Here is a 16021-nt window from a genome sequence, read left to right as displayed (position 1 = left end):
TTTCTCATTGATACTATCATCAAATAAAATTAAGCAAATAATTAGATAAACATAATAAACACAGTCAAATAAAAAATTCCAATTATCTTTATTAATATTAATATAATGTAACATAAAATTTTATAATGCAAATTAAATAGTAACATAATGAAATTAATAATAATTATAATGTAACCTATAATAATAATTATAATGTAACGTATATTAATTAGTAAGTTATTGAAAAAAAAATTGGCATATGCATAGAATAGGTAAAGTATGAAAAATAATTTGTTTATACTTTTCAATATGATACATGCAAAATTTGCGTATGATATGCATTTTTTTTTTTAATTTTTTTATGTTTTGTACAATATAACAATAAATAAATAAATCCAATGAAATTTGTAGATTGCAAAATTTTTATAAAAATCGATAAAGCTATCCCATGGATATGTATATTGAATTCTTCTCGAATTCTTAGGAAATAATTTGATTTTTCTTTTAAGTTCTTCAGGAACTATATAATATTGTTATAATGTAAGAATAATCTTTTATGCAATCCTCATAAGAATAATCCATATTCTTCGTTATATTATAATATATCTAATTGTACAATCCTTCAAAGATGTATCTGTAATGAATTCTTCAGGAATTCGTGGGTAATACAAATTGATTTTAAAATTGTTTAAGAACTGTATAACGGATCAAATATATATTCAATCAGTTATTTATCCAATCCTTCAGGGATTGATGTTCATTTTACTTATATCTATGAATCTTCAGGATTCATATTTTAAAATTTCATCATACTATGAATCTTCAGGATTCATATTTTAAAATTTATCACACCATGAATCTTCAGGATTCATATTTTAAAAATTTCACCACGATACTTCTGGATCGAAGGTTTGTGAATCAATATATAAAAACAAGAAGACAAAAAATTATCTGAAAGAATAGAATAAAAAAAATCATACATAAAATAAAATTGTCACTTCCCTTTGTTGCTATACTTTTCTTGAAAGGGGAGAGACTATCGTGCTGATAACGTGTTATGAACTATTCCTAGAGAATAACAAGAATAGAGACGAAGAGATGAAGGAGAGAAAGAGAAGAGAGAATAGACTATTGTATTGTTCTATTCAAGGTGTGTATTACATTGTAACAAAGGGGTCCTATTTATAGGACACAATTAGGGGACAAGAAAACCTACACAATAATGGACATTCATTACATATTATTCATAACAATATGCACTTTATATTTTTATAGAGATTTATTTATAAGCTCATATGCTCATCATATTTTTTTTTTCATACAAAGGACAAAAAGGGTCGCGAGATGAAGAAATGGTTTTTACTTATTCTGAAATTAATATTTTTTAATTGATACTCCCTCCGTCCCAAATTATAAGGGAAAATAAAAAAATCACACTTATTAAGAAAAAGTAAAACATGATAATTTGAAATACGTTTTTGTGGGTTTTTCTTGGAATAAGTTGCATAGGAAGATGTAAAACCAATTTTTATTGGTTGTTGTTTATTGAGAAAAGGGGAGAGAGAGAAAATTAAATGCAATTTGCATTTAATTTTATGAGAATAAGGGAAAAACATTCTTGAAAATGATTTTTTCCCTTATAATTTGGGACAAAAAAAATGGGTTTTTTCCCCTTATAATTTGGGACGGAGGGAGTATGTGTAAGAAATAAATGCGAGTCATTGATATCTTACATTTTCAGGTGTCTTGATTGGAAATTGAGATTGTCATTTCCTCCCAAAATGTAGAGGATTCTGACTCGGCCACATGTTATCATAACCCTAATATATACTCTCTCTGTCCCTAATTATAAGCATTATTTCAAAGATAAAATTTGTCCCTAAATATAAGCCTCTTTTCAATTTCCTAAACACATTTATTATTATTTTTCCAAACATAACCCTACTTTACATTAAAATCTGAAAAGTCAACTACAAATACATCTTTTCACCAAGGACAATTTAGTAATCTTAATACCCAAAAAGTACACATTTATCATACTACCGACTTTTCTTAATATGCGTGAAAAACCCTAATAGGAGCTTATATTAAGGGACGGAGGGAGTATATTATTTGGCTTACTTTAGTTTGGTTGATTTGAAAAGCGCACAACACTCACATTTTTGGAAATAAAGAGATTAAGCTTGATGGGATAGTAGACCAAATAAATATTAAGTCGAGTTAGAACTTGTGGACTACTTAGTGTTGTTTTTAAGTTAGGGTTATAGGTTTTTTTTTTCTTCTATAATTTTAATGTTGTTGCTATTTTAAGTGTCGGTTGAGTCTCACATTGGATAGAAAAGTGGATGTTGAGCACTTATAAGTGATATGATCCATGAGCCTAATGCTTTAAGATTTTGGGTTAAGATATGGTGTTCAATTCGATATTTTCTCTCCCCACCCCCCATGAATCTTTTATCCCCCCTAAATTTCCAATTTTGCCCTTGAAAAAACTTCGGTTCGTAGAAACCGAAGTTTTTTTTTCCTTGAAAACAAATTTCGGTTTCTAAAAACCAAAATTTACTCTGAATTTGCACTAGAAAAAATTCGGTTTCTGCGAACCGAATTTTTCTACAAGGGCAAAATTGGAATATTGAGGGGTATAAAAGATTCATGGGAAGGTGGAAGAGAAAATATCGTTCAATTCATTTATGTAATTGTTCAAGACCCAATGTGATGATCCAACAAATTTGTGGTGGCACAATCTTTTGAAGTGTCTTTTGGTTATTTGGATTCAGGGTACTAGTTTCGTGGTTTCTGACTTTTCTTTTTGTTGTTTTTGTGGCTTTTAAGCTAACTATCTTATAATTTGATTCTTTTCTGTGTAAGCCTTGTGCCGGATTAGAGTAATGAACCAATATATATTGCTTTAATAAATTGTTAATGATGAATTATGACAAAATATGTATTCACCAATGTTGATTATGCTTCTGCTTATTTACATCCTTTTGTAATTCTTGATGCTGGTGGTATTTCCCCACAGCAGCCGAGTTGATAAATTAGTCTCTTCCATCAAAATAGAAAGACAAAAAAAAAACTTTTGTAAGTACTTTTGATCTCTAAAACCTTTAGTAAAATGGTCCCTTAAAGATATTTTTGGTTTTAGATTGGTCCCTTAAAGAAAAAAAAAGTCCAAATAGGTCCCTTAAAGAAGAAAAAAAGTCTGAATAGGTCCCTTAAAGACATCTCCGTTAATCAGTTTGGTCCTATTTAGACCTCTTTTTAGGGACCAAACTGATTAACGGAGATGTCTTTAAGGGACCTATTCAGACTTTTTTTTTTAAGGGACCTATTTGGACCTTTTTTTCTTTAAGGGACCAATCTAAAACCAAAAATATCTTTAAGGGACTATTTTACTAATTAAGCCTGGTATTTACTACATTATAACAAAAACTTTTGAGGCTCCTTAAATTGAAGGTCCCGACTCTGGTGCACTGGTGCTGCATGCCCTGAGTTTATACATCTTGTCTCTTTTTTCTTTTGACACATATCTTGTCTCTCTTATTTTTACATCTTGTCATTCTTGTGTCTTTTATTTTTACAAAATCTCAAAACCGACACACACTAGTATTGAAATTGGAGATTAGGTGGTTCAATTTCGTACTACAACATATAAAATGTCACGTTCTTGTAACATTTTATGGAGATATTCTTGTGACTTGTGAGGTCAACACATCACTTTTAGTCACACTCGGATGAAAGTAAAATATCAGGTAGTAAATTATTTGTACATAAATCGTAGTTTAACTAGTAAAAATGTCGAAATTGCTGCTGCAGGATATTATGACCGGGGTTTAAACTTCGATCACTTCATTTTGTGTGTGTGAGTTTTCAATGGCTTTGTTATTTCGTCTATCAACAAAAAATATTAATTAATTACTTTTTTTATTATTTATAAAATTATTAAAAATTTAGTCTCTTGACCATACAATAATAATTCTATTTTATGATATGAAATCTATTTATAAGACTATATTGAATATTGTTTACAAGTAATTATAATGAATACCAACCTCATATTATTTTTCGTCATGTATTTTATTATTAAATATAAACTTAATATTCTTCAAGAATATCACCAACCATTTTAATGGAGACTATGAGGTGAATTGGATTTCAACTTTTATGGTGGCGTGTTGGCACTTGTGGATATGGAGAAACAAATCAATTTTTGAAGAAGGTTTTCAACGTCCGCACGACCCTACTTTTACTACTCTCAAGGTGGCAAAAGAGATTGAAGGGTGTTCTCATGTTCCCTGAAGCAATTGAAAAAGTGACATTATCTACATTGGTTGGAAAAGTTCACAAGAAGAGTGGATAAAGCTCAACTGTGATGGATCTCAAAATGATAGGGTGAGCCAGCTAGGTGTGGATGTTTGTTAAGGGACTTAAATGGAAAGTGGATCAAAGGCTACTCTCGAAAAATTGGATCTTGTGATGCGTTTCATGCAGAAACGTGGGGCATATACTTAGGAATGAATCTTGCTAGGAGGCATGAAATCACTCATCTCCATGTTGAAAGTGATTCTAAAGTGCTGATAGATATGGTGACTGATAGAGTTAAGCTCAATGAAAGCACCCCGATTTTGGTGCTTCGCATTAGACATCTTCTTCCTTTGAGTTGACAAGTCATTTTGTCTCATACTTGGAGCGAGGAAATAGAAGCGCATATTGGCTTGCTAATTTTAGTTACTCTCTTGATTCTTTTGACATTCATGTTTTGGAGATTCCTCCTAGAGAGCTTCAAAGTATGCTTTTTGACCACATATCTATATTGGTTGCATGCCTAGGAATGTTCTTCTAACATTGTAGTTTTTTTCCTTTGGGGCTTTGCCCATTTATTTCACCAAATAAAAATGCCGAAATTGTTAGGCTGGACGTCATGACCCGGGTTCGAACCCGGAATCTCACAATTATGTGAGTTTATTTTCAGTTGACCAAATATATATATATATATACATAAACTTAATATTTTTGGACCAACTGTATTTTTTAAAAATTATTTACTTACATGAGTAAAAAAAAAAATTACTGTACATAATTTTTCCAAAAAAAAAAGAAACAATTACATCATTTATTAAAAAAAAACTTAAATGGTAAGCCGATTTGACTTTTTGAAGAATCTAATTCATTTTGAAAAAATGAGTGTGCTAAAAATAACAAAACGCGTGATTATAATGAGTGTCCTAAAATAGTAATAGGAGGAGTATATTTTATAATGAATGAAAAATTGACCGTTTAATTTAAGACATTAATTAAAAATGAATGAAAAATGTACCCGAAACAATGAATAGAAAATATTTATTAAAAAATCGCACATCCGATCCTTTCAATTAATAGTACAAAACATAAACTGAAAATAGAAGCTCTGGAAATGAAATATATAAACTCAATGTGCCACTAAAGAAGAATATCGACCAAAACATTTTCATTTGTAACAAAACATTAAGAGTGGATCTTGATCTTCGATGGCTACTGATGAAGCAAATTCTATAGGCATGGAGGTAGAAGAGATAACAAAGTGTAATGAAACAATAGAGACAAGCGTCAAAGAGAGAAATACATCGTTTCCGAAGCTTCGCCGTTGCCGTTTAAACTCACTCAATGTGGAAGCCGGAAAAGTTTCCGGCATCACTGATCACTCCTCTGAGGTCTTTCTTCCATTTGCTCTTTTTTTTCCCTCATTGATTACTAGGCTACATGACGTCAAAAAAAAAAAAAAGAAATAATTTATGTTGTATAATAGACACCTTTTCTTGAATCTATTTATTTTATTGACAAATTGTTTCTTTTGAATAGTTGAGTTGGATGGCAACTTTATCATTAGCATTTCAAAGCTTGGGAGTTGTATATGGTGATATTGGAACATCTCCACTTTATGTGTTTGCAAGCTCATTCACAAATGGTACTATTGATCATAGTGATGACATTCTTGGGGTCTTATCTATCATATATTATACCATTTTGGTCTTCCCATTGCTCAAATATTGTTTTATTGTACTTTTGGCTAACGACAATGGCAATGGTAAGATAAATTAAATTGCTTTATGTTCCTTTTATTTATTTTATATATTGTTTAAATAAAAATAAAAATGGATATATATTAAATAGTTGAACTCCCTATTTTATATATCTTAATTTTGTTATTTTTCTATAAATGATTACATGTTTTTTATATTAATAATAAGGTGAACACTCCGATACACATATTATGTGGATATGTACATGTACACGGTATTACATGTTTTGTGTTTTTATTTAGGTGGGGCGTTTGCACTATATTCACTACTATGTAGACATGCCAAAGTGAGTTTGATTCCAAATCAACAACCAGAAGACATGCAGCTTTCTAATTACAAACTAGAAACACTTTCTAGTAATCAAAAGTTGAAGCAAAAGCTTGAAAACAATTATTTTGCACGTGTGCTTTTTTTATTTATGACTATTTTGGGAACTACTATGGTTATAGGAGATGGATTTTTCACTCCACCAATGTCAGGTTAAGTATTAACTATCATTTTCTTGTTTTAATTTACACTTGTCTATTGAATTTTAATCCGTAGTCACAAGTAAAAGTATAAAGTTTCATATGTACTTGTTAAAAAATATAATTTAGTATAATAATTTATCTTTTTTGAGGTTATGAAGGGTGTGTTAGCATTAAATGCAAATCAATACAAATTGCTGATTATTAAGTAATTAAATTGACCACTCTAATTAATAATTAATTAATTGAATGAACACAGTGATTAGTCTTACAATAATAATGACACAAAAAGTGTGACATGAAAAAAAAATGATAATATATAATATATATGCAATTATATTGACCATTTTTTTATATTGGATGGACTTGACAACAATATTTTGTTCAATTCTATATGTGCAGTTATTTCTGCGGTAAGCGGTATCAGTTCTAAATTAGGTCAAGGTAATTTATTTATTTAATTATTTATTGTCTAATAACTATTATAATTTTTTTTTTAACGAAGAAAAATATTGATCTCTCTATAGTGATATACATATTTCTTATTTTTCAGATTATGTTGTCGGTATCACTATAGTGATATTGGTCTCTCTTTTTATGGTGCAAAGATTTGGTACTGATAAAGTAGGATTTTCATTCGCTCCAATTATAACCATATGGTTTATATTAATTGGAGGAACTGGTCTTTACAACTTGTTCAAATATGATGTTGGGGTATTACGTGCTATTAATCCAAAATATATTGTTAATTACTTTCAACGTGATGGTAAAAAAGCATGGATGTCACTTGGTGGAATATTTTTATGCATCTCAGGTATAGCTCACATATCAGATATGAAGTTTCACTGTCGTTTAATACTAATTAATCTTTGAACTTGTTTGGTATACAAGATGATTTCTCATCTTCCATTCGAATATTCTCTATATGCAAGAGTTGAGAATTGAACTCCATTCCATGATGTTTGATTTATTTTGCTAACAAAATTAAATGAATATCTTTTTTTTTAGTCAATACAACAAAAAACCATTACTACTATAAATAGAAGACAAAAGTAAAATTGACAAAGTAAAAAATTTAACCTTTAAATATTGATTGAGAGATAATGTCTGTAGACAAAAATTAGTCGATATTGAAATACAAATTTAAATTTTGAATTTAGAAGCGGAGTAATAACAAAAAGAAGAATGTGAAAAATGATCTAAGATCTTTTGTTTGGGAAGACTATATAAGAATTAAAGAGAGACATTATGTGAAAGATTTAATTGGATAATGGAAATATCTACACAAAATATATATATATATATATATATATATATATATATATATATATATATATATTTAATATTTTTAGTAAGGTTCATATTAGACAAACCACAATTGTTAATATTTTTATTTGGGTTATATCATTTTTTGATTATTCAAATATATTTATTTATAAATAATTTCAGGATGTGAAGCCATGTTTGCTGACTTGGGTCACTTCAGTGTTCGAGCCATTCAAGTAAGCATGCATTAATAAAATCAGATTAATTTTTATGCTAAAATGAAAAACAAAATTATTTAAATCATGAGTAATCTTTGTGATCAATTATTGTGTAAGTACTCCCTCCGTTAATCAATAATAATGACAAAAAAAATGTGGTGATTTTCTATAATATAAAATTTTTCATACTAAAATTAGATATTGTTATTATAATTACATAGTTCCATTATTGATGTTATAATATATATGTTGCAGATTAGTTTCTCTTTTATTACACTTCCAGCAATATTGGCAGCATATAGTGGACAAGCAGCATATCTCCGAAAGTTCCCTAACACTGTATCAAATATTTTTTATGCATGTATACCAGGTACAATATTAATTTTTAAAGATTCATTGATATGTATATACACATTTAAAATTTATTTTATTAAATTATTAAAAATTTAATATGTGTGAATTACTTTGTTTCATATAGGTCCTTTGTATTGGCCAACATTTGTTATTGCTGTTATTGCCTCCATCATAGCAAGTCAAGCAATAGTTTCAGGAGCATTTTCCATTGCATCTCAAGCTTTAAGTATGGGTTGTTTTCCAAGGGTTAAGGTTGTACATACTTCCGCTACACATGAAGGCCAAGTTTATATTCCTGCAATCAACTATATGTTCATGTTTGCATGTATTGCAGTTACTATTCTCTTCAGAACCTCGGAAAAGCTTAGCAATGCATACGGTAATTCTTCTCTCTCTCTCTCTCACGCGCGCACACACACATTTATATCGGATATGGATTCTCTGCAGTCTAATAATGACCGCAGTTGAATCTCATCCATTGAATCAGATCAAGATATTTTATTGTGTTAAATCTGTGTCATTTGATTTCAATCAAAAGGTGTATAATACACTGCACCATGTCTTCCCTACATAAAATCCATATTCATTGATATCACACTTGGCCGAAATTCACACTTTTATTTTATGGTAATTTGTTTTGATGTAGGGGTTGCAATAGTTTGTGATATGACGATCACAACTTTTTTGGTTTCCATTGTAATGTTGATTGTATGGAAGAAAAACATATGGCAAGTAGCTCTATTTTCTATCCCATTTGGTTGCATTGAGTTGTTGTATTTGTCATCACAAATGGTAAAGTTCAAAGAAGGTGGTTTTCTTCCTCTAGTATCTGCAATCATCTTCACTATTGTAATGGGAATATGGTTTTATGCACAAAAAGAAAAATACATGTTTGAACTCAACAACAAAGTTTCCTCTGAGAGTTTAATAAAATTGGTGAATGACCTAAGCACGAATCGCATCCATGGATTCGGAGTTTTATATTCTGAGCTTGTACAAGGAATTCCTCCAATATTCGCTCACTTCATTGCTAACATACCAACAATTCATTCAGTTGTTGTGTTTGTTTCCATGAAAGCAATTCCAATTAGCAATGTTGTATTGGAAGAGAGGTTTCTCTTTCGATACGTGGAGCCAAAAGAATGCAAAATATTCCGTTGCATTGTAAGACATGGTTACAATGATGTAATTGGAAATTATATGGAGTTTGAGTCACAATTGGTGCAATATCTAAAGGAATTTATTATACAAGAAAGTAATTATATGTCCGAGCTTGATTCAATTCAATCACCAGGTGTGGTTGAAGGAATTGAAAATGAGATAAAGTTTATAGATGAGGCATTGGGGAAAGGTGTGGTGTATATGTTAGGGGAAATAGACGTAGTGGCAAATCCAAAATCATCAATTTTGAATAAGATTATTGTTAATACATATACCTTTTTGAGAAGGAACTTTCAACAAAGGGATGAGTTGATGGCTATCCCTCGTAGAAAGCTTCTCAAGGTTGGAATGACATATGAAATATGATGCACAAGAAATGAAGATTTATATTAAATTAGTGCTACATACTTACTTTATCTTTAAACTTATTGCAATATATGTAAAATTTGTAAATGTAAAACCATGCATATGCATTTTAGAGCGACTCACATTTATCGTGAAGGGAATTGTTGTGCAGATCGAATGACTGCTTTAGGCATTAATGTTAATGGTTTTTACTGGTGGGACAATGTTTCGCCGAGTGTTCAAGGAGATTATATTAGTAATTTAATGGGTCTTCCACTGCACTCTTTTTCCCTATCCTTGGTTTTATCTCTTGGGGTTTTTCAGAAAAGGTTTTTAATGAGGTAGTGGTAGGTTCCTTGTCTTATTGTTTCCTTGGGTTTTGGTCTAGTCCCCCCAAGTTTGTCTCTTTTTCTTTCTTTTTAATAAATTTATTAGGGTGCTGCAAATGATAGGTGATGATTATGGGGTGCCAACATAGTTGGGATGTCATAATTATCATGTGATGCCTTTGCACGCTAATGTTTTATAAAAAAAAAAAAACTTTAAACTTATTGCAATATATGTATATTTTTGTTTTCTGTTTCTCATTTTCCATATTTTAATTTTCTTGGTCCAAATAAATTGCTAGGCTTCTAAAAATATCTAAGAAAATACTTAATAAAACGACTTTTTTAAATAAAAAAATTCCAAAACTAAAATTAATAACGTAAAATCATAATTAAAATCAATATTTGCAGTGTTCGAAAAATTAGCGGTTGAACCTAACTTATAGTGAATAAGCTAACTGGTTGAGTATGAAATGACATAAAAAAGAAAAATTCTATGGTGCATGATGACAAAATTAGCAAGTGTACTAATTTATCGCTAAGTAATAAATTAAATTCGTATCCACAGGGATTGTTTCAATCTCGACAAGACAACTGTATTGTATTTAGGATTGTAAATGCAAGGGGATTTGCTAAGCAAAGTTGGTTTATAAAACAATTAAAATTAAAAGTGATGATTGCAAATGATTAAAGAGATTAATAGAATTTCGATTCACTTCCTCTTCATGATTTGGTAAATGTGGTCCTAAGCTACCTTTTCACTCTTATTGTCACGATGAATTAACTAAATAGTTCAGACCAGTGTTAATGACTAAGAACCCTTTTCCATAAAAATAATTTCCTAATGTCTTAGGTCAATTCAAATTCATAGAAAGATTTATGCTCGTTAATTCTCATTATCATAGAAAGCTGATGATGTCATGCTTACACGCGTGCTGGTGTCATGCTCAAGAATTAGTGGCAAATCGCGCTTCGATGGAAACTGGGTGGGGGCGCGAAGAATACAACAACCTCACATATTTCACATCATTAAATCTTTGGAATTTTTCTAAGTGTTTTTCTTTTTTCGATCTTTTAGTCTTCAAACTCTTGATATGTTATTTTTCTTCAAATCTTCTTTTCTTTGACCATGAATTACTCCAAAAAATAACTAAAAAGCTATAAAATTATAATAAAAATTACTAAATGACTGAACGTCATCCGTGCAATCCTTATTTAGACTATTTTGGTGCAGTCCTAACTGATCAACGGACAACGGGGATGCAGTATTGACTCACTTTGAATTATATGGTACAAACCACTTATATGGTACCTACCATGTATCTTTTATATTAAATAATATTTCAACCAAGTCCCTACCATATTAAAAGTTACAAAATTACCCCAATGTTTAAATTGTTTTTAACTTTAATTGTGATTGTAAATCAATTAAAACAAAATTACAACTAAAATTGAAACAAAAAACAACAAAGTCACAAAAATCACTAAAATTGAAACTTCTCTGTTCATCACCAAGTCACAAAATCGCTAAAATTGAAACTTCTCTGTTCATCACATGCGTTCATCAAAATCACTAAAATTGAAACTTCTCTGTTCATCACCTGCGTTCATCATCGTTTTCGCAAGCGGAACTTCATTCGACGGTGAGATTGAAACTGAAATGTTTGTTATATTTACGTGTAATTATTTATTAAGAATCAATTTGATTTCAATTTGGGAATTAGGGTTTATGCTTTAATTTGTTTTCTGTATATAATTTGTTGTCTGTATATAAATTTGATTTTCAATTGTGTTAGTTACCTTTCGTTTTCAATTTGTTGTCTGTATATAAATTTGTTTTCAATCGTTTTCGTTCGCCAATGGAAGAAGTACATGAGAGTCTATATGTTAATTCCAACATCCAATTTATAACTCCAGTGATGAATAAAGAGAAAATGTCAAGTATGTGTTTAGTCTCACAACTCATGTTTGATAACTGAGTCGATTAACAAAAAGCCAAAAATTACAAGTTCATAAAAAACTAAAATCATCTTGCTGGCATCATTCTGGAACGAAGCTTGAGGGCAGAAGTGAAATTTGTTGGAACGAAGCTTGAGGGCAGGAGTGAAGGTTGGACGAATTCGAAAAAACGTAATGAAGAAAATGAATTCGTCGTTGTTCATTACGTTGGTGGATTGCTTGATAGCGCAACTGAGTGAGTGAAATAGATGGAATTTCTGATGGGGACAAATGTATATAAGGTTAAATTTGTCGTGGGTTTTTAGAACAAGAAGATGGAGAGGAAGAAAAAGTGGAATTTGGGATTTAGGGTTTTCAATTTCATTTTTAATTTGGTTAAATAAAAAACATTATAAATTATATTATGTTTGTTTTAAATTGAAATAAAATTTGCTTTTTGTTTGCAAATTGTAAATGAATATTTACTTGATGGGGGACTCATATGCAATAAATAAAAGTTTGTTAAAAAAAAGACTCGCCATAGACTTGCGTTGATGTGAGAATTAAATTGAATTCTATTGATAAAAAGTAAATAAAAAAAATGCACCAAAACAGTCCAAAAATGGACTGAATCTCCCATAAAAAATGTATGTTTAATTAATATTTAATTTTTTTCAAGTAAGGTTGCAGGAATGAAATTGGAAGACAAAATGATAAGTTATAAGCTCATAAACTACTTGAAATAATATTTAAAAAGTAAGTTATAAGCTCTTTTTAAAAAACATTTATAAAACCCATCTTTTTTTTTGTCATACACTTTATAAGATAAAAACTATAAGCTTAAAATCTGACTTTACCAAACAGAGCCAAAGTGAACCAAAATTTAATTAATAAGCCATATAAAATTGCATATTACTCATTCACAAGTTATAGTTCAACTGATAAAAAATGTCAAAATTATTAGGTCGAACATTGTGACCGGAGTTCGAACTTCGATTTTTCCACTTATGTATGAAAATATATAATAACTTTTTCATTTCTTTTATGTACCAAACTTTTTTTACATATTACCCTTCCTATTTATAAAATCATTATTAAAACTATGTTCTCAATTCAACTCTCTAAAGTTGCTACTTAAAGAAATGAAACAATGAGTGACTTAATACATCAAAACGTTACTGATATTTCTTTTCTCTTTTTTTTTTTTCATTCCCAGAGTGCAGGTATAGAAGGTTGAACCACCCTTTAATAAATAGTGAATATGAGTAGATGATTCCATATAATATAGAAGAAAACCACAATTTTTGAACTTCACTATATTAATTAGTGATGATAAATAAACTTTAGAACTTCACTATTAGTGATGATAAATAAACCAACTCAATATAATATAACCAAATGATATAGTAAAGAGAGTTACTTTTCATGTTGCTAACATAAGTTTTTAAGAAAAATTGAAACCTTGCTTTACTTTTCTCAACATCACAATTATTCTTCAAACAATAGTGAATTAAAACACCATATGGGAAACAAAAAAAAAGAAAAGGAAAAGAAGCAACAACAACAGCCTAGTTGATTACAATTTCTAGTATCTTAAGCAGGTTCAAAGAGGCCTAAGACATGTCCATCAATGCACCTCATAGCTGCAACCTAATCACAAAGATAAATCACATTATTAAGGCTATGAAAAATATTTCCAAAACTAGTAGCATAGCATAGCATTGCATGATTTCATCATGATATATAGTACCTTTCCATGTACTTCATGTTTGATAGTTCCATCAAGTTCAGCTCCTAATGCTATAAGTTTAGTCACAGTACTGTTGATATCTGTCACTGTAAATGAAAGAAGCGAAGTGTATCCCTTCTGTGTGCTTTGGTCACTGTCAATTTCAATCACAATTCACAAACAATTCTCCAAAACGAGAAATGGTCTAAATATTTTTAGTGAAGAAAAATTAATACATGATTCGACATTTTTATAATAATTAGAGAAATTGAAATAACTTGTTAATATTGTTGGTGTCCGACATGTCAAACACTAAAGACATTAAATTAGACACCAACATATGTTAGACACTAAACATTATATTAAAAAAGGGTTAGTACCGCAGTTTGTTACCCGTTTGCCGCCTTCCATTCAAATGTAATTATCCAAAATCAACAAAATTAGGTTTTGAAAATTATACAACGATATGTGTCTAAGACACCACACATTCAATTTAAAGTATCGGTGCTACAGATGTAAGTAATAATGCCGCTGTCAAGATTAGACTTAACAGAAACATTATGATTATGCTTACATTATAGAGACAAATTATCGAACATGTGGTGGGCAATGGCATTATGATGAAAAGAAAGAATGAGCAAAGAGTGAAGAAAATTACATGGGAGAATGCATGAGAGCAAGCTTAAGAGGACCAGATTGAAGTTCAGCCCAACGGAGAGTGCAAACGTTGACAGTGAAATCTAAGCCTTCTGAGTAGAAACTAGCGGCTTTTGGAACGTCTTTGTGTAGTTGTAATAACCACCTAAACGACGCTGCCATCAGCGACTGATCACACTTAGACTAAATCGAGTGGCTTATTTTACTATTATTGTTACAATGACATCTTCGTCTGTATTAACATAGGTCAATTAGTAGGAATATTGTATGATATATGCAGAACCGAGATTGAATTTATGATACTTCCACTTATTTACTTTAAAAAGTAAAATTATATGCACTAAATTACTTGACGAAAAAAAAAATCTCTTTGTTCAAACGATAGAGGGATATAATATTATGATAGTACCGTCCCCGTAAGCATAACTCTATTAGTAAAACCTTTTTTTTTTCTTTTCAAGTTTTTAAAATAAAAATTAAAAACAGTTTTTAAAAATTAAATCAAACAGATCCTAAGTACATGATGAAGGGACATTTATTTTACCATCAAATCATTAAGTTGGACGTCACGACCGAAGTTCAAACTTCGACTCTTCCACTTATGTGTAAAAGCTTATAATAACTTTGTCATTTCATCTATCTATTAAAAAAATACATATTACTCTTCATGTTTATAAAATCATTATTAAAACTACTGGTTGGGTTAGAATGTTAGATTGCGGATGGAGTACTTAGTTATTTGGTGCATATTAATAATTATTATAAGATCATTATTAAATCCCTAGTTGTTTGGTGCATCTACTATCTAAGTTTTTTTTCTTTCTTATTTATGTTTGTCTACCTACTATACTCTCATAAGACCACTGGTTGGGTTAGATTGCGGATGTAGTAGTACTTGGTAATAACTTTTGTGTATTAATCCATAAAAAAAAAAGTGTATTTTTTAGTCCGGGTAAAAAAAAAATTTTAATTTATTGAATAACTGATATATTTAATTTTAAAATATCAAATATATCAGTTATTTAATAAATTTAAAAAATAAATATTTGTTTATAATTAAAAGTTGGAGGGGGTATGGATTAAGGTAAAAAAAAGTTAATTCATCAATTGCAAGACATTGGTGGGTGTTGTGGCTAATTTTTGGTTGTCAAATTTCAACAGCACCTCAACAAATCCATTTTAATTAATTACCATATGCCATTTCATTATACAAAGTGATTTTTTTAAAGACACTAAAGTTGAACCACCCTTCTGAACCAAGAAAATGGTTGCCAGCCCAATACACATGTAAGTTGTAACTACTAACTATATATCATACTTTAATTAATCAACTGTGTAAAATTACATGTTACTCTTCATGTGAAACACATTACTTTTGCAATATTCATTCATCAAAGATATGTATATATATATATAATACGATGTTTCTATTTCTCTATTCAATTCTCTAAGATCTTTATAGAATGAAAACAGTATGCAGTGGCTTGATCAAAAATGTTATTGATATAGAACCATGAAAACA

The 16021-nt window shown here is 29.7% G+C and overlaps 2 protein-coding genes across 2 annotated transcripts; one reads left to right on the top strand and one right to left on the bottom strand.

Moving 5' to 3' along the window:
* The first annotated feature begins 5486 nt into the window (after positions 1-5486).
* LOC123886719 (potassium transporter 5-like) lies at positions 5487-9870 on the top strand. Its single transcript, XM_045936011.1, has 9 exons — positions 5487-5669; positions 5818-6043; positions 6281-6517; positions 6908-6949; positions 7059-7319; positions 7955-8007; positions 8245-8359; positions 8468-8722; positions 8990-9870. The coding sequence occupies exons 1-9, from the start codon at positions 5487-5489 to the stop codon at positions 9868-9870; spliced, it is 2253 nt and encodes a 750-aa protein (XP_045791967.1).
* Positions 9871-13548: 3678 nt separating this feature from the next.
* LOC123885826 lies at positions 13549-14696 on the bottom strand. Its single transcript, XM_045935156.1, has 3 exons — positions 14501-14696; positions 13864-13996; positions 13549-13763 (listed from the first exon to the last, which is right to left on the bottom strand). Exons 1-3 carry the CDS (start codon positions 14659-14661, stop codon positions 13707-13709), a joined length of 351 nt encoding a protein of 116 aa, XP_045791112.1. The 5' UTR covers positions 14662-14696; the 3' UTR covers positions 13549-13706.
* Positions 14697-16021: the final 1325 nt, after the last annotated feature.

Source organism: Trifolium pratense, linkage group LG5 (assembly GCF_020283565.1).
Source record: "Trifolium pratense cultivar HEN17-A07 linkage group LG5, ARS_RC_1.1, whole genome shotgun sequence".
NCBI lineage: Eukaryota > Viridiplantae > Streptophyta > Magnoliopsida > Fabales > Fabaceae > Trifolium > Trifolium pratense.
The sequence above is the reverse complement of the archived record's forward strand: the minus strand, read 5'-3'. Positions and strand labels throughout refer to the sequence as shown.